At 39.9% G+C, this 20,269-nt stretch overlaps 1 protein-coding gene and 1 pseudogene across 16 annotated transcripts in view; one reads left to right on the top strand and one right to left on the bottom strand.

The window, feature by feature from the left end:
- The window catches only part of LEKR1 (leucine, glutamate and lysine rich 1), a 219,674-nt gene that overhangs the window by 167,734 nt on the left and 31,671 nt on the right, over positions 1-20,269 (top strand). For all 16 annotated transcript variants that reach the window (XM_070072606.2, XM_017346867.4, XM_008266381.5 and 13 more), the window contains one exon: positions 9,341-9,434. In XM_070072606.2, coding sequence (XP_069928707.2) covers positions 9,341-9,434 — 94 coding nt within the window. The remainder of the gene's footprint in view (positions 1-9,340; positions 9,435-20,269) is intronic.
- LOC149127100 (small ribosomal subunit protein uS8 pseudogene) lies at positions 12,245-12,641 on the bottom strand (annotated as a pseudogene).

Below are 20,269 nucleotides of genomic sequence, written 5' to 3'. Positions count from 1 at the left end.
GAAAACTGAACTGGGAAATTAGGGGGAAAAAAATCCATAGTCTAAGCAGGAGTACTCTTCTCTGGGCTAGGCTTCCACAGGGCTGTCAGAGTCAGGGCAGACTCCACTGGTGCCAGGTCACTCGAGTACTGACTTGTTCTTCCAAATGTCAGTGATAGAAGTGGTATACTCCAATTCTAAGCAGAAGTTTTAAGAGATCCCATCTTTTACAATTTTCTTTTTTTGTCTGCCGCAAAAACAGCATTCCCAGGTAAGAATTTGCTCCTTGAGCTGTATCCTGGATAAAAATGTGGAGCAAAGCAGCAGATGACACATCATAATAAAAGGGAAAAAAAAAAAAACAAGCTCTATTATTGAAAGCCACTGAGACAATTTAAGTTTGAGATATTTCTAAAGTAAAGTGGAGCTCTCAGGGTTGGGAATAGGAGACAGGCAGGGAAGTTGGATACATAAGGCAGATGCTAAGGCAATAGATCTGAACTAGAGGTAAAATTTGGGAGTGGTCAGCATCTAGATTGCATTTGAGAAGATGAATCTGCAAAGGAGACAAGAACAGCCAGGACCTTGATGGAAAGCCACAAGTGACTTGAATATGGTCCTACTTATACTCTTCTTTTTCTTGGTTTCTTTTGCTTTGCTTCCTTTTCTTCAGCCTAGAGATTGCTGTGCAAACATCAGAGTCCACTGGTTCTGTCATATACTTGAAAAGATCAATCTTCTTTTTACATTTGTTGGATTCTGTGCTCCATTTGCCCTGTGACCCTGCCTTACTAATTCACCTCTGTATATCCAGAGCTGGATGACACTGCCTTGTCCATAGAGGACTCTCACCCTCACCACTCAGCAAAGAGAACCGCGACTGCCCTGCCCAGTTCTTCATCACCTTCTCTTTCCTGCACGTATCCATTCTGCTCTGTGTTCAGGCTTTGTCAATACTGTTCCAATGTAAATAGCCATAAATATGGATTCATACAAAGTTTATATAGATTTAAAGTGTAAAGAAGTTTAACATAATGAACATATGTATATCAACCACTTGGTTTAGGAAAAAGAACTGTACCATTAGCTTTGAAGTCTCTATCGATTTCTCCCCCAGTGGCATCCAAGTCTGTCCTTCCTCAGAAGTAAAGACCAACCTGCATTTTGTGATTCTCAACAACCTGAAATTAGAAGGGAAACTCCTGCTGGCACCATGGCTCACTAGGCTAATCCTCTGCCTGCAGCGCCGGCACACTGGGTTCTAGTCCCAGTTGGGGCGCTGGATTCTGTCCCAGTTGCTCCTCTTCCAGTCCAGCTCTCTGCTGTGGCCTGGGAGTGCAGTGGAGGATGGCCCAAGTCCTTGGGTCCTGCACCCCATGGGAGACCAGGAGAAGCACCAGGCTCCTGGCTTCGGATCGGCACAGTGTGCCAGCCGTGGCGGCCTTTGGAGGGTGAACCAATGGCAAAAGGAAGACCTTTCTCTCTGTCTCTCTCACTAACTCTGCCTGTCAAAAAAAAAAGGGGGGGGGGAATTCCTGAACCCATCTATTAAACAAAGAGCATCTATAAAATCCTATAGATAACATCCGTTGTGTTGTTGATTTTCTCTATACTTGTATATTTCTATTCCTAAAAAAAAGTTAGATTTGCATACCTTTTATCTTCATAATGACAAAATCATACTTTATATAGTATTCTGTGATTGGTTATTTATGCTCAATATTATATTCCTGTTATTTGTCTGTGATGTTACATGTAGCTGAAAATCATTCATTGATTCTTTCATCTGGACTGTATTCTAGCATGCAGCACAATTTATTTTCTATTTTCTATTTGCTTTAGCTATATTCTGTAGGTTGTGGTATGTAGCAATTTCTTTATTGTTCAATTCTAGGTATATTTAAAAACACTGTATTCTTTTATTTGCCCCATGAGTCATTCAGTTACACATTTAGAAAACTTTTTAAGGACCAGTGTCATGGCATAGTGAGGTAAGCCACTGCCTGCAATGCTGGAACCCTCTGCGGGCACCCATTTGAGTCCCGTTTGCTCTACTTCTGACCCAGCCCCTTGCTAATGCACCTGGGAAGGCAGCGGAAGATGGTCCAACTCCTTGGGCCCCTGCACCCATGTGGGAAACCTGGATGAAGCTCCTGACTCTTGGCTTCGGCCTGGTCCAGCCCCAGCTGTTGTGGTCATTTGGGGAGTGAACCAATAGATGGAAGATCTTTCTCTCTCTCTCTCTCTCTCTCTCTCTCTCTCTCTCTGTAACTCTACCTTTCCAATAAATAAATCTTTAAAAATGTTTTAGAAATACATGAGCATATTTTATTTATCTTTTGTTACTAATATCTTTTTCACAAAATATAAATTATAAGTAGAAACATAATGTAAAGCATGTTTATAATTTTTTATTTTTTAGTTACCACATTAAAAGGGTAAAACTAAGCAGGTAAAATCAATCTTTTTTAAAGATTTATTTATTCATTCATTTATTTGAAAGGCAGAGTTACAGGGAGAGAGAGAGAGAGACAGAGAGAGTGAGAGAGAGACAGATATCTTCCATTTACTGACTCATTCCCCAAATGGCTACAACGGCTGGATCTGAGCTAGGACAAAGCCAAGGGCCTGGAACTCTATCTGGGTTTCCTACATGGGCAGCAGGGGCCCAAGTACTTGGCCCATCTTGCCCTGCTTTTCCAAGAACATTAACAAGGAACTGGATCAGAAGTGAAGCAACCAAGACTCAAACCAGCACTAATATGCAATGCCAGCATTGCAGGTACTGGCTTAACCCGCTGATCCACATCACAAGGTCAGGTAAAATCAATCTTAATCATGTATTTTGTTTAACCCAATACATCCAAAACTTCATTTAAATATGTAATCATTTTTAAAAGTTATCATAGCTATTTTAGATGTTTTGGCTCCTAAAGTTTTAATCTGGTGTTTTATACTGAGGAGCACATCTCTAACTATATGAGGCTAGTGGCTGTCATACTGGATAATGCAGGATTATAGCATAACAATTGTTTGAAACTTGCTGAAATGTACTTTTTGGCATAATATATGGTCAATTCCATATGAGATTGAAAATAATAATTAATTTTTCCACTAGTTGTGCATACGGTTACTATTTTCATTAAATATTCTGCATCTTTAGGGAATTACTTTTCTGCCTGACCCCAGGTTATGATATTACACAGCTACAAAAAGGCCAATCACATGGAGTTGTGTGGTGTGTATTTCCATGGCCATCTGTGGTAGTCCAAAATTGAATTACATATAACAGAGATCTGTGTTAGATTCTACTACTATGATGTTGATAGGACTGTTTCTCCTTATAGTTATATCAAGTTTTACTTTTATCTATTTTGAGACTTTTTTGATAAGAACAAAGTTCATAATATTCATATTAAACTAAATTTATTATTTGCCTCAATGACTTTGGTCTTAAAGTCTACTTTGCCTAATATTAATATAGTTGTTTATTCCCTATTCTTTAATATATGCATATTATATCTTCCCCAAACTTTTCCTTTCAACTTTTCCTCTCACAGCTGCCTCCTGACACACAGCCTACATTTTGTCTGGCATTCTAGTTCTGGTGTTTTGTTAGCTCCACTAATTATGTATGATCAAAATTATTATTTTGTACACATGGTATTTGTTTACATTTACCTACACACAGGCTGACTACGGAATTTCAGAACTCAGTACAAAATGAGAAAGAAGCTTTTTTCCTTTCTTTCAGTCTCAACCTATTGTGGTGGTTTTTGGTTTGTTTTATTTTTAAAGATTTGTTTGTTTGAAAGGCAGAGTTACAGAGAGGCAGAGGCAGAGAGAGAAAGAGAGGTCTTCCATCCACTGGTTCATTCCCCAGATGGCTGCAATGGCCAGAGCTGTATTGATCCAAAGCTAGGAGCCAGGAGCTTCTTCCTGGTCTCCCACATGGGTGCAAGGGGCCATCTTCCACTGCTTTCCCAGGCCATAGCAGAGAGCTGGATTGGAAGTGCAGCAGCCAGGATTCGGCCCACTCACCCATATGGGATGCCGGCACTGCAGACAGCAGCTTTACTCACTGTTCCACAGCACCAGCCCCTTTGGTTTGCTTTTTAATATCTTCTCCCTCAGGCAGAGCAATATCATATCAGAAAGTGAAAGTTGGCTCTCACAGATACTGATCCTTACCCCATGCCTACGCCTAGGCCCAGTTTCCCACCAAAGCGGAGGATGGCAGCAAGTCCCTAGTGGGGCAGGGGAGCAGGAGGCCGAGAACCATCCAGGGGAAGCAGGGAAGTGGCAGGAGGTGAGATTGTGTTGTAGCTGAGGACCCAAGCACCCAAGACATGCTATATTATTACATCGAGTTTCACTTACAAAACACAGATTCAAAAGTAAAATATTAGGATTTGAGGTTGATGGCCACAGAGCATTAAAACAGAAGCGCATGGTTCCTATCGGAGCCAGGGGCCCTGTACTGCCACCCTGATCCAGGCCAGAATTCCCCTCCTGGCCTGTGTTTGCCAGTGTCTGTGTTCTCCGCTTCTCCTGGCATGTCTGACCTTAGTCCTTCCTGCAAAGCATATTCTTTGGAAGCTCCTTAATTAAGGTCCCTGCTGGTGGTAAACTCACAGGTCTTATTTATCTGAGCATGTCTTTATTTCAACTCCATTCTGAAAAATAGTTTTGCAAGGTACTAAATTTTTGGTTGATAATTATTTTGTCACAGGACTTTGAACATGTTTTGCCGTATTTTGTCTGTCTTTGTTTCTGTTGAGAATAGTTTTCATTGTATTTGGGTTCCTTTGAAGATAATCTGCCTTTTCTCTCCAGCTACCTTTTAAATCTTTTTAACTTTGTATTTTTCATTTTCACTATGGGGTGCACAGATGTTAGATTTGTTTTTATGTATCTTCCTTAGGATCCACTGGGGCTTCTTGGATTTGTGGATTTGTGTTTTTCACCAATCTGAACTATTCCCCTCAGATATTTCTTCCTCCCTCTTTTTCTATTCATTACTTATGAAATTTTTTCATTCTGCCCTCCATATCTCATCTTTTATAGTAGCCTTATTGTTTGCTCTCAGTACTGTACTGTGTTTAATTTCTCTGAATTGCCTTTCAGATTTTTGGTTCTCTTTCAGCTAAGATAATCTGCTATAGGATGGATCATCCCCTGAGTTTTAGCTTCATTTGTTGTATTTTCCCATTTCTACAAGTTCAGTCTGGCTTTTTCAAACTTCACTGATCGTTTTAATTAATCTTCTCTTTTTTTCCAATACGTTAAATTAAATACCCTTTTTTCATATTCTGCCTCTGAAATTTTAATATCTTTGGGATTTGAGATCAGTTTTGCTGTCATTTGTATCTGCTCATTTTTCCTTTTACTGACTTTTTGAAAAATGGCTTTGGGAATTTTTTTTCTTATGAACCCATGAGTCTTTTTTTTTTTTAAAAAAAATTATTTATTTGAAAGGCAGAGCTACAGAGAGGCAGAGGCAGAGAAGAGAGAGAAGTCTTCCATCCACTGGTTCACTCCCCAAATGACCTCAATAGCTGGAGCTGTGCTGATCCAAAGTCAGGAGCTAGGAGCTTCTTCTGGGTCTCCCACACGGGTGCAGGGGCCCAAGAACTTGGGCCATATTCTACTGCTTTCCCAGGCCATAGCAGAGGCTGAATCAGAAGTGGAGCAGCCAGGACTTTAACCAGTTGCCCATATGGGATGCCAGCACTACAGGTGGTGACTTTACCCACTATGCCACAGTGCTGGCCCTAAACCCATAAGTCTTAAAACTTTATCTATAGGAAACAAAATATTGGTGTTTTTCCTAGCTATCACCTTGAGGCAAGATGAACCCTACACCATTTTAAATTAAGTTCTCAGCATGAAACTTTTTGGATCACTTAGGTAGTGTGAATTCAGAATGCAAACATGCGTTTGTATTTACAAATTCCATGGGAGATTAGAATTTTCCCCTCTACTTATGCACAAAATTTGAAGCAGGTAATTTCCTTGTTGTCTCCTGAGAGGAGATGTTATTTGTGTTTTATGTAAACGGGCAGTTCGAATTCCACTCATGTACTACCTGTGTGATTCTTTGAGGTCCGGCTCTAAGAGAGTCTTCTCACTTCTGTACCCTTCATGGCTGTGAAATTTGAAGCCAAGTTCATTAGCTTCAGAAAGTATCTTCAAGGCTTCAGTACACAGCTTACTGTCAGGGTTCTTCCTTTCACTTCATTTTTTAAGCTGCAGTTTAGAAGAATTTTAGTCGGGGCGCGAGATTCTGTCCCGGTTGCCCCTCTTCCAGGCCAGCTCTCTGCTGTGGCCTGGGAGTACAGTGGAGGATGGCCCAAGTGCTTGGGTCCTGCACCCCATGGGAGACCAGGAAAAAGCACCTGGCTCTTGCCTTCGGATCAGCGTGGTGCGCCGGCTGCAGCGCGACGGCCGTGGCAGCCATTGGAGGGTGAACCAATGGCAAAGGAAGACCTTTCTCTCTCTCTGTCTCTCTCTCTCACTGTCCACTAAAAAAATATAAAATAAAGAAAGAAAAACAAGAAAAAAAATATAAAAAAGGAAGAATTTTAGATTTACATAAGAATTACAAAGATATTACAGAGTTTCTGTTTCCATTTAACCAACTCTTTATAATTGTGGTATATCTTTCAAAACTAAGAAATTAACATTACTATAACACCATTAACTAATCTACAGATTTCATTAATATTTTACTATTTGCCATTGTTAATCTTTATCTGTTCTTCACTTGAGTTTTGTTCTCCATATATTTCTCAATTTTTATGCAGCACATTGATGAACTTTAAGGTATTTTCTTTGCATCTTAACTAGGATTTTATTTATTTTTCAGTAGGAAAGTTGTTAGAGTACTTAGTCTGACATACTTCTGGAAACAGAAGTTTGAGAGTTTTGTCTTTTTCAATATATTTTCCTCAAATGGTATTAATATCTGGGTTACCTAGTCAAATGTGTGTTCTTGTGTTAATGTCATTAAAACTTTCTGACCTAGAAATGTAGGCAATGTATAATGAAAATGTTTAATAATATTCTGAGTGTGACTAGACTAGAACTCAAAAATTCTGAATATTGTCTATGACAATATATAGTCATAGACAATGTCTACATATCATTGACAATGATAAAGTCAAGAAACTTAGCAAGTCTTTTGGTAGTGGGAAAGGAAAGGAGAAAATAGTTTGAGGAACATGAAGGAAGCAGAATACATGGAGCCTGCTACTGGATGATGCAGGAGAACAGGAGTAGTCAGAGATGACCCAGGATTTCCAGCCAAAGGTTTTCATCATTGCAGATTTTCAGAAATCAGGAGTAAAGGAAAGATTTCAAGACATAATGATGAGTTTGGTTTTTCTTGTCTGGAATCTTTGGTGTTAATGGATCATTAGGGTGCAGATGTCCAACAGATGGTTATTGTTATATATTAATGTTAGCCGTCACAAAGTGCACCGGACACCGGAGTAAGGGAAAGGGTTTATTGGGGAACACCCTACAGACTGGAGTGAAGGGGCGGCGAAGGAAAAAGAGAAGGAGACTGTAAGAGAGAGAGACAGAGGAGAGAGAAGAGAGATGAGAGGAGGAGAGCAGCCAAGAGAGGCCAAGAAAGCGCAGGAGAGAAGGACCGAGAGAGCACGTGTGCAGGAACAGGCCCTTTTAAAACTTTGCCTGAGGGCGAGCAGGGAAGCAGGAGCAGTGAATCCCATTAGGATGGGGGTGGAGCCTGGCTCAGGTAGCTGGGCCATGCAGCCACCTGGCTAAAACTGCACCAGTTTCCTAACAGTTATAAATGAAATAAGAAAAGGGATCAGAGCTAAAAAGAAGAGAATGATGATGGAAAACGAAGGAATCAGAAGAAGGAGTGAGACATAGAAAGGAATCACATACACAGAAAATAGTCATGGTGATTATCAGTGAGCACATTTTGATGACTGTGCCAAGGAGAAGGAAACTTGATCAATAAGCATAGTATTTAAAGTGATAATTTCAGTGCCCCTGTGAAAGTTTCTTATGAATCTCCCATCCTTACTTCCACCCAGAGGATCACAAACAACTAGTTATGTGGATTAAAATGTTAAAGTGTTTTTGTGTCTTCTTTTCTAATTTCTAATATTGTTTGTACTATACCACATCCCTGACATTTACCCTACTTAATTTGGTTTGTTCCTATCTGTGTTTGAGATAAGTAAAAGAAAAGAAAAAGAAATCAACAGGAATTGTTAATAGATATTGATTTTATGGCATATTCCTTTGTATATTCATCTTTTTAAGAAACAATATTATCTGATGTTAGAATTTAGTCATACTTTTTTTGAATCACACAACATTTTTTTATATTTCTGACTCTGCATATGTTGTTGCCATTTCCAAAATAAAAAATAACTGACACTTAGTAAGTAAGCAAAAATTAAGCCTGAAAAAATACTTTGCATGCAATGTTTGAGAATTGCTGTTAATTGTTTTTTTTTTTTCAAAGATTTTATTTATTTATTTTGAGAGGTAGAGTTACAGACAGTGAGAGGGAGAAACAGAGCGAAAGGTCTTCCATCCGTTGGTTCACTCCCCACATGGCCGCAACAGCCAGAGCTTCTTCTGGGTCTCCCATGTGGGTGCAGGGGCCCAACAACTTGAGCCATCTTCTACTGCTTTCCCAGGCCATAGCAGAGAGCTGGATTTGAAGAGGAGCAGCCAGGACTAGAACCGGCACCTATATGGGATGCTGGCACTGCAGGCAGAGGATTAACCCACTGCACCACAGCACCAGCCCCTGTTAATTGTTAAATGGTATATAGTGGCCAGCGCCGCGGCTCAATAGGCTAATCCTCCACCTAGCGGCGCCGGCACACCGGGTTCTAGTCCCGGTCGGGGCGCCAGATTCTGTCCCGGTTGCCCCTCTTCCAGGCCAGCTCTCTACTGTGGCCCGGGAAGGCAGTGGAGGATGGCCCAAGTGCTTGGGCCCTGTACCCCATGGGAGACCAGGAGAAGCTCCTGGCTCCTGCCTTCGGATCAGCGTGGTACACCGGCCGCAGCGTGCCAGCCGTGCGGCCTTTGGAGGGTGAACCAACAGCAAAAAGGAAGACCCTTTCTCTGTCTCTCTCTCTCTCTCACTATCCACTCTGCCTGTCAAAAAAAAAAAAAAAAAAAAAAAAAAAAAGGTATATAGTAGCACACACACATACACACCTATATATATATATATATATATGAGAATAAAAAGACTAAATGAATAAGCAGACTAAGCTGTGAAATAATATTTTCTGAGCCAGGAACTGCAACTTAGGAGGAGGGTTGGGGTGAGTCTTAACTCATTTGTCGGGTTTATGGTTTTCAGGAATTTGATGCTGATTTCACATCAGAAAAACATGGAGCAGCTGCAGGAAACCCTTAGACAGAAGCTGCTGAGTGATGATAACTGGAGGGAGAAGGTAATAGTAGATCGGCTTTTATCAGCATATGTCTTGTTTTTTAAAAATTCTACTTGCCAGACTATTCCAGGTAGATTTTTTGCTTCTATGTATACTTTCAATTCTTTCTGGAATTTCCCAGACCAAATGTGCTTATGATTTGCGTCCTTTCTAAAATATTTACCAATATCATGGGAATTTTTAAAAATAATTTAATCTTATAAAGTTAATATAGCCTTTGTTTCTCATGTATAATGTTTACTCTTTTTTAAAAGATTTATTTACTTATTTAAAAGTCAGAATTACACAGAGAGAGGAAAGGCAGAGAGAGAGAGAGGTTTTCCATCCTATGGTTCACTCCCCAGTTGGCCACAATGGCTGGAGCTGCGCTGATCCAAAGCCAGGAGCCAGGAGCCTCTTCTGGGTCTCCCACATGGTTGCAGGGGCCCAAGGATTTGGACCATCTTCCACTGCTTTCCCAGGCCATAGTAGAGAGCTGGATTGGAAGTGGAGCAGCCGGGTCTTGAACCAGTGCCCATATGGGATGCTGGTGCTTCAGGCCAGGGCGTTAACCCCCTGCGCCACAGCGCTGGCCCTTAATGTTTACTCTTAAATATTAATTTACTCTTAAATGTTTTTTTCCCAACAAGTCTAGAATCTACTTTTGATCTCATTCTTTTAATCTAGAAAATAATTAATTCTTACAACTTCTCTGCCTCTCTTATATTATAGAAAGGTAATAGAATAGAAAATGACTTAAAATTATTCAGTTATGAAGATTTGAAAATGTTTATCCTGGCAAATTAAAATTGAATAAGCATTTAGATTTAGCTTGTTATGATATAAAAAGAAATATTTGTTCTTGGAGAATAAAAAAATTGCATAGATTTTTCAAAGCAATTGAAATACATACAATAAATACATATTCATTCCATAATTTTAAATAATATAAATAGTATTTTATATATTATTTGAGAGGCAGAGAGTAGAGGAACAGAGATAGAGCTCCCATCCACTTATATACTCATCAAATGCCTGCAGCAGCTGGGACTGGCCGAGGTCAAAGCCAGGAGCCAGGAATTCAATCCAGGTCTCCCATGTGGGTAGCAGGAATATAGTCACCTGAGCCATCACTGCTGCCTCCCAAGGTCTGCATTAGCATGAAGCTGGGGTCAGGAACCTGGATATTGAACTCAAGCCAGCACCCTGATGAGACACAGCATCTTTACTGGTATCATAACCATGAGGCCAAACACTTGCCCCCAAGTGATATTTAAAAATTGTTAGTCCCAAGAGTCAAAGGGATCACATAAACAAGACTAGTGTCTGCAAATACTAACTGATAGAATTAAAAAGGTAGAGAACGATCCAACATGGGGAGTGGGATACACAGCAAACTCATAGAATAGCGGATGTCCTAAACAGCACTCTGGCCTCAGAATCAGCCCTTAAGGCATCTGGATCCGGCTGAAAAGCCCATGAGACTATTTCAGGCATGGAAAGCCAAGACACTCTGACAAAAAAAAAAACCCTAAATGAAAGATCTCCGCGAGTGAGATCCCAGTGGAAAGAACAGGTCATCAAAGAAGGAGGTACCTTTCTCTGAAGGGAGGAGAGAACTTCCACTTTGACTATGACCTTGTCCAAATATGATCAGAGTCGGCGAACTCAAAAGGCTTCCATAGCCTTGGCAACTCATGACAAGAGCCTCGGGTGATTACTGACGCCATAAACAAGAGTGTCAATTTGTTAAGTCAACAACAGGAGTCACTGTGCACTTACTCCTCATGTAGGATCTCTGTCCTTAATGTGCTGTACATTGTGATTTAAAGCTATAACTAGTACTCAAACAGTATTTTTTACTTTGTGTTTCTGTGTGGATGCAAATTGTTGAAATCTTAATAAATACTAAACTGATCTTCTGTATATAAAGAGAATTGAAAATGAATCTTGATGTGACTGGAAGGGGAGAGAGAGTGGGGGGTGGGAGGGAAGTTATGGGGGGGAAGCCATTGTAATCCATAAGCTGTACTTTGGAAATTATATTCATTAAATAACAGTTAAAAATTATTAGTCCCTACCTTCTCAAGCATGTACAGTTTTAGTCATTGAGGCAACAGCCATCCTCTCCCTCCCATAAGTTTCCAGTAGTCCTGGATTGACCCCTGGCCCTATTCTGTTTACTGAGCTGAAGCCTGCAGAACTCCTTTCCTTCCCAACTGGTATCAATGCTTAGCACTGGTCTTCTGTCTTGGTTTTCTTACTGTGTCTTATATTTTCCTCTAGAACAGGATCTGGCCAGTTCTAGATTCAGATTGTTTGACTGGAGTCCTGACAATCTTGTTCACTGTCAGACTATTCTCCTTGGACACTGGATCCTATAACTTGTGACCTTGAGTAATAAGCAGTGTCACCTTAAAACTAAAATCTTCCTTAGAAATCCCCCATTTTGCCATCTCACAGATTGAAACCTTTTAAATATTGTTGCTGTCTCAGATCAATTCTAAATTTGTCACTTCCATTTCCAGTCTTCAGAGATACTCAATGAGTACCAGCCTCTATAAATCAATTTTCCTTCCCTTGCCCTTCACGGTGCATGGTCAGGCTATAATAAAAATGAGCACTGTAACAATGGTTCCATCTGCACAAAAATAAAATTTGAGAACATGGCATAAAGTTGCTATAAGTGTCTTCTTCTTCAGCACAGGCTGTTTCCTTCTTCTCTAAGGCCTATGGGGTTTTTTGTTTTTGTTTTTTTTGTTTGTTTGTTTGTTTGTTTGGGTGTGTGTGTGTGTCCACTGAGCTTTTATTTGTATGCACCTGTTACATCCCTAGAAAAAGAATACCAAGATTTTCCCTCCTGCGTGTTTTCGTCTTGCTTCCTCGTGGTCCATGATACCAGCTGAGGTTGTCAGTACAATGAAACCCAACTGGTGGGATGGAAACAGATTATTCTGCCATTTTTTCTAGATCTTTCAGCTGTACATCAAATCTGGGGCTGGCCAATCCACACTTGTTTAACCTACAGGTGAGGTTCTCAACAATTTTCCAGGCTCTGTGGTCAACATTGATTTCAAATTCACCAATGTAACCAGGCTTCATCATCACAGTTAGAAACCTGTCAGTGACTTTGGAGCTTGGCCTAATAAGAACCTGGCACTTGCCTCTTTTTTCGGCATTGTTGATGCTCTTGAGAGCATCGGCCAGAACATTCACGCTCACCACCATTTTGGCCCAGAAAGATGGCAGAAAGAGGAACGGAGGCACAAGAGCATGGAGTTATGGAGGCCTGTGCTCTTTAATTCTTTCTAATTTTTACTAGCCTTGGTGTACTCAGTTGGCTCATCTGCTCTTACCTACTCCTGCTGTTCTTAACAATTCATTTTTAAAATATGAAAAGATGATCAACCCACATAGCAATCCAAAATATACAAATTAAAATAATGAGAGGTTGTTTTTTACCCATCCAATTGGTAGATTGATTTTGGCACTGTGGTAAAGGTCTTTGTGAAGTAATCTCTCACCCTTCTATGGAGCTGGGATTAAAGCAACCATTTGGAGAGAAGTTTCTTGATATAGATCAAGAGGTATTATAAATGTCTCATCTTTGACTCAAACTTCACTGTTGGAAAAAATTGGGGTAGACATCCAGCAATCCTTCCCTCTTCTCAAACTTCTAAGCTCCTTCTCTCAGCCAAATGGAGTGAACTTTCCTCCCTTTGGTGTGTACAAATTCCCCATCTCCATGTGTACACTCCATGGAGGGTCCCAGATGCACTCCCCCGAGGCAGAATCTCTATATGATCTACTCCAGTATTCAAGCTCACTGTACCCTGTTGATGAGGGGGTAACACAAACAGTAGAACAAGTTAGTGTTAGCATCTGACCACATAAAAGCATTTATGTTCTTGCTATATCCTATTAAGTCAATTTGATGGTGAAACTAACCCTATATAAATCCTCTACATCCTTACTAAGACCATGATCTCTTTCTAATATATTTATTATATCAAAAATATATTTTTGGCATATATAATTTTCTATAATATAAATGGCCATTTCACTTTGTTTAGAGCACATGACTTCTTGTTAATAATGTTAAAAATGTTACCCTTTAGCTAGCAGTAAGTCAAAATCCAGTAAAGCCAAAGAATGATTATTAATTCTTGGCTGTGTTCACTGTTGAGACTATGAATAAAAAGTTCTCTAAAAGTCCTCTCATGAGAAAGGAGAATCACTAATGTGACATTGTCATCTGTTTCTTGGGTCACTGTGCCTTTGCGTAGGAATGAAATGTTCCCTTTACAAATATATAATACACATATTAGAATAAACTTCATAAATGCTTTTAGCATTCAAAAAGTAGATAGCAATTTGTGCCTGTGCTTAATTATTGTAAAAAGCCCATAATAAGATCAATAGTTGCTAAGCAACAAGGATGGCACATTTTTAAAAACTACATATTTACTAATTGCCATAGATTTTTGTTTATTTCAAGTATTGCTTTGATGTGAAGAAAGCAAATTAATGTGCATGCTGAATCTTTAAAATTGATTCCAAATGCACAATGTTGTCACTATTCAGTTGGAATTTTGTAATTAAAATATCTCCCATAACCGACTGTTTATGTAATCAACTCATATCACTCATTGACCAGCACTTTTTAGTGCAATGAAAAAATTTTAAATATTTTCTTAGATCATTATCACAATAACATTTTAGAAGTGCAACATTGACCTCATTTTAAATGGTACATAAAACTTTTTAAAAACCAGTAGTTAAAACAGAGAAAACCTTACTTTCTGGCTAAAGCAACTGGATTGCTAGGGAAAATGCAGGGATTACTTCAAAAAGTAGTGAATTCCAGTTTTGAAGGGAAATTAAAAAAAACTCACAATTTTTTCAAAATAGAAGATCCAAATGGCCTAATAATTTCTAATGTGTTTTAATGTACTATTAATAAGGTTAAAAAGAATAATTTATAAAATACAAAATTTATTTATATAATATATATTATTTATTAAAAATAAAAATAAGGCTGGCCGGCGCCGCGGCTCACTAGGCTAATCCTCCGCCTTGCGGCGCCGGCATACCGGGTTCTAGTCCCGGTCGGGGTGCCGGATTCTGTCCCAGTTGCCCCTCTTCCAGGCCAGCTCTCTGCTGTGGCCCGGGAGTGCAGTGGAGGATGGCCCAAGTATTTGGGCCCTGCACCCCATGGGAGACCAGGAGAAGCACCAGGCTCCTGGCTTCGGATCAGCGCGGTGCACCAGCCGCAGCAGCCACTGGGGAGTGAACCAACGGCAAAGGAAGACCTTTCTCTCTGCTTCTCTTTCTCACTGTCCACTCTGCCTGTCAAAAAAAATAAATAAAAATAAAAAATAAAAAATAAGGCTTAAATAATATTGAGGGTTTGAATTTTTTTAAATTTTAAGTTGCCATGCAACTTTTAAAACTGAATTAGTAAATCTTTACTTAATATATGCTAAATTGACCTTCTGTATATAAAGATAATTGAAAATTAATCTTGATGTGAATGGAAGGGGAGAGGGAGTGGGACAGGAGAGTGTTGTGGGTGGGAGGGAAGTTATGGGGGGGGGAAGCTATTGTAATCCATAAGCTGTACTTTGGAAATTTATGTTCATTAAATAAAATAAAATAAAACTGAATTAGTAAAGTCCCCAAAATGTCATCTAGAATCACCTACAAATATCATCTAATATAAGCCATTAATATAGGTACTAAAAATAATCTCCATTGGTAATTTACTATATGCCAACTTTTATGCTGAATGCTTTCCAACAATGTAACTTAACCATCATGACATTATTTCCCCTTTTGCATGTAAATAAGAAAGACTCAGAGAAGTCAGGTAATTTGTCAAGGTTATACATCCAGGAAATGAATTGAGAATTAACTTCATATATTTAAATACAAAGTCCAAAACATCTCCACTGAGCCAAGGAATAATAGGAACCAGATTTACTGTTTTACCTAAAACAAACAAAAGACAGAAGAAAAGATAGAAAACAACAGTTTCAAGATATTGAACATCAGATGACAAAGGATAGTGATTTTTAGCAACGGGAGACAAACATGATTGCGGTATCTTAGTACCTTGAAAGAAATTCCAGGTCATGAAGCCAGGAGAGGGTAACCAGGTTGAGCCTGGCAGATTCTTTGAGTGGAAAAGACCCTGCTGAGAGTTCCAGGAGGTCAAGGTGGCTAGTTACAGGATAGTGTCCATAGAAGAGAGCTGCACTGGGGAAGAATATTGGAGATATACAAAGATTTACTCCCCTTCGAAGATGTATATGATCAGTTCATACATGTGCGAAACTACCCACCACTAGGGAAAGGCCTTATGAAAGGACGAGAAGAATACCGAATACTCACATATGGCCAATGATAATGCCTGTTTGCACCAGCCAGACTGAAAAACTTACAATTCAGGGAACTGGGTGGAGTACTTAGGGAAATGTCTTACATCATTAGTTTGGGATAATTAGCCCTAGATGAAATGCTGATCTGATCCTGCCTAATAGGTTTTGAAAAGAAAACCTAAAATAATCAAGCTAATTCCAAGAAACTTAACTGCCTCCAAGAATAAGAATCAAGAATATTCATGGAATACCAAAATATCCAGCACCTAACAAGGTAAATTTCATGATATCTGGCATTCAAACAAAAATTTCTATGCATGGAAAGAAATAGGAAAGTGGAGCTCATAATGAAAATTTTAAATGAAATCGAAGAAAGAAAATTGGTCCAGAAAGGTATGATGTTAACATTAACAGACAAGGAAATTGAAAGTAGCTATGATGGCTATATTCCAGATGTCCAAAAGCCAAAGGAAAAACTGACCATTTTAGATAGATACATGGAAAATGTAAAGAGGCCTAAACTGAAGTAGAGATGAGAACTACAGTGTCTGAAATGAAAAGTATAGTAGATAAGATTAATGGCAGATTAGGCACTCCAGAAGAAAAGTATAGTGAACTTAAGTAAAAGCAATAAAAAGACTTTTGAAATAAAACAAGATAGAAAAGAGATCCAAAAAATATATATAAATAGATAAAACATTGGTGAGCTATGAGACAAATTCAAATGACCTAATATGTGCATAATGAGAATTCATGAAGGACAGATGAGAAGATGAGACAGGAAAAGTATTTCAAGAAATAATAACTAAAAGTCTTGTAAATTTAATGAAAATATACACCTACATATTTAAGGAGCAAGTGGAAGTAACCAAGCACACCAAGGAACATTATAATACATTACTCAAAAACAATGATAAAAAATAAAAAATTAAACATTCTGGGGTGGCAGGGGGACATATTATATAGAGAGGAACAAAGATAATAATCACAAGAGATTTTTCATCAGAAACAGTGCAAATAAGAAGACAATGGTATTGAAAGTAGCAATACAGGGATGGCACTGCGGCTCACTAGGCTAATCCTCCGCCTGCGGCGCTGGTATCCTGGGTTCTAGTCCCGGTTGGGGCACCAGTTCTGTCCCGGTTGCTCCTCTTCCAGTCCAGCTCTCCGCTGTGGCCCGGGAGTGCAGTGGATGATGCCCCAGGTGCTTGGGCCCTGCACCCACATGGGAGACCAGGAGGAAGCACCTGGCGTCGGCCATAGCGGCCACTTGGGGGGTGAACAAATGGAAAAAGGAAGACCTTTCTCTCTGTCTGTCTCTCTCTCTAACTCTGCCTGTCAAAAAAAAGAAAAAAGAAATTAAAAAATAAAGAAAGAGTGGCCGGCACCGCGGCTCACTAGGCTAATCCTCCGCCTAGCGGCGCCGGCACACCGGGTTCTAGTCCCGGTCGGGGCGCCGGATTCTGTCCCGGTTGCCCTCTTCCAGGCCAGCTCTCTGCTGTGGCCAGGGAGTGCAGTGGAGGATGGCCCAGGTGCTTGGGCCCTGCACCCCATGGGAGACCAGGAAAAGCACCTGGCTCCTGGCTCCTGCCATCGGATCAGCGCGGTGCGCCGGCCGCGGCGGCCATTGGAGGGTGAACCAACGGCAAAGGAAGACCTTTCTCTCTCTCTCTCTCTCTCACTGTCCACTCTGCCTGTCAAAAAAAAAAATAAAAATAAAGAAAGAAAGAAAATTAAAAAGAAAATGTTAAGTCCATTAGCCGGCGCCGTGGCTCAATAGGCTAATCCTCCACCTTGCGGCGCCGGCACACCGGGTTCTAGTCCCGGTCGGGGCGCCGGATTCTGTCCCGGTTGCCCCTCTTCCAGGCCAGCTCTCTGCTATGGCCAGGGAGTGCAGTGGAGGATGGCCCAGGTGCTTGGGCCCTGCACCCCATGGGAGACCAGGAAAAGCACCTGGATCCTGGCTCCTGCCATCGGATCAGCGCGGTGCGCCGGCTGCAGCGGCGGCCATTGGAGGGTGAACCAACGGCAAAGGAAGACCTTTCTCTCTCTCTCTCTCTCACTGTCCACTCTGCCTGTCAAAAAAAAAAAAAAAAAAAATGTTAAGTCCAAAGTGCAGTTAATATACCTAACCTTCCAAACATGACAGTTTAGCCCACCTTAAACATGCTCAGAACACTCATATTAGCCCGGCAGTTGGGCAAGATCATCCAACTCAAAGTCCATCTTACAATAAAGTACCAAACGTCAAATAATTTGTTGACTACCATACTGAAAGACTGAAAGTGAAAAACCCAATAGTTATTCTGCAACACTATCCTGGGAAAAGATCAGCATTCAAAGTATGTTTCCTAGTGAAAGCATGTCATTTTTGCACCACCATAAAGTTGAAAATTTTAAGTTGAACCATGCTAAGTTTTATACTGACTGTGAGATTGCTATATAGGACATTTGGTAACATATTTAGGTTGTATTAAATTAAAGATGCATTCTATAACCCTAAAGTAACCAGAAGAACAGAAAAATGAGAGCCAATAAACCAGTAAATGAGATAAATGCAAAAAGAAGAGATGGGCCAAATAGACAACAAGTTAAAAGACAGCAGATTTAGGGGCTGGCGCTGTTGTACAGTGGGTTAAAGCCCCATTCTGCTCTGGTTCAAGTCCCGGATGCTCCACTTCTAATCCACCTCTCTGCTATGGCCTGTAAAAGCAGTAGAAGATAGCCAAAGTCATTGGACCCTGCACATGCTTGGGAGACCCAGAAGAAGCTCCTGGCTCCTGGCTTTGGATTGGCATACCTCTGGCTGTTGCCGCCATCTGGGGAGTGAACCAGTGGATGGAAGACCTCTCTCTCTCTCTCTGCCTCTGCCTCTCTGTAACTCTGCCTTTCAAATAAATAAATACAACTTTTAAAAAAAAGGATAGCAGATTTAAAGCTTGTTATATCTATAATCACATTACATGTAAATGGTTTAAACCACGGGTCAGCGAACTTCTATAAAATACCTGTCAGTAAATATTTTGGTTTTGTGGGACTCTATCATAGCGTTCAAATCTGCCATTTTAGCAAAACAGCAGGCATAGGTATTGAATAGGCATGGTTGAATATAATCTGTGGGCCATAAGTTGCTGTACTCTGGTCTAAATATCCCCATTCAAAAGGCAGAGATTTTCATGTTGGATAAAAATGCAAGACCCTGCCTATAAAAATATCCTTTAACATAAGGATACAAGTAGATTAAAAGTAAAGGATGAAAAAAGACATAACATGCTAACACAGAGCATAAGAAAGCTGGAGTAGTTATTTTGCATCAGAAAAAGTAGACTTCAGAGCAAATAAATCAGAATGTTGAGAATATTAATGGGGATAAAGAAGGTCATTTCATAAAGACTAAGAGGTCGGTTCACCAGGAGGACATAATAACCCTAAGTGTTCATTCTCCTAGTGACAGCATAGAAACACATGCAGCAAGAGCTGACGCAACTGCAAGAGAAAAAGACAGATCTACCCTTAGAGTCTGACATACCAGTATTCCTCTCACTAACTGACAGAAGACTAGCCTGACATTCAATAGAGCTGTAAACTACAGAAAGTGGTAAATTCATGTCTTTTTAGGAGATATAGTAACAAACACTGGTAACAACCCTGACCTAATTAATATTTATGGAATTCTCCATTTGACAGCAAAATGTACATTCTTTTCATGTGTACATGAAACATTTACCAAAACATATTTTGTGTTATAAGTCCCAATAAATTTAGAAGGATTCTTGTCATAAATAGAATTAAGTTAGGAACCATTAGCCAAAAGTCTCTGGAAAATTACCAGGTACTTTGAGACCAAATAAATACAAGTCCACATGCTTAGCCACTCTGCTGTATAGACATGTGGGGGGACAGGTTACCTGGAAAAACTATACGTGCTGAGCTGTAGAACTCACCAGAAGCTCTGAGTGTGTGCACCCTCTCTACCTGTAGTAGTTCTATCATCCTGTGAAGGTACTTCACCTCACTAGGCCCGTTTCTTAATCTAGACAACGGGAATTACGGTCATATTACCTTATGTTTTTAGAGTTGTAATAATTAAATGAATATGTATATGAAGATTGTTCTGTACCACACCTCCAGAGTTTCTATGCACCCAGTGAACATTCTTCACCTTCTACCGTAACTTCAGACAGTTCTTGGCAGGACGTGACCTACAACCACATATTCCGATCCCTTAGCATTGGATTTTTTTTACTGCAAATTCTATATATTGAATAAACATCTACTTATATGATATGTTTTTTCAGTAGTTAATACAGAAATAAACTAAAGCGTTTGTTTTCAAACAGTAATTTTTTCTAACTTTTGGAAAATAGAATAATTTATTTTTAGGAGAAATATTTTCAAAAATGGCATTGGCAGATCAAATATAAATAAATGATCTGATTCTTTCTTTGGAATCCGAAATTCCCACTGGTTTTGAAG

Source organism: Oryctolagus cuniculus, chromosome 4, assembly GCF_051225735.1.
Source record: "Oryctolagus cuniculus isolate XC-2025 breed Fujian yellow rabbit chromosome 4, ASM5122573v1, whole genome shotgun sequence".
NCBI classification, from domain to species: Eukaryota; Metazoa; Chordata; class Mammalia; order Lagomorpha; family Leporidae; genus Oryctolagus; species Oryctolagus cuniculus.
The sequence above is the reverse complement of the archived record's forward strand: the minus strand, read 5'-3'. Positions and strand labels throughout refer to the sequence as shown.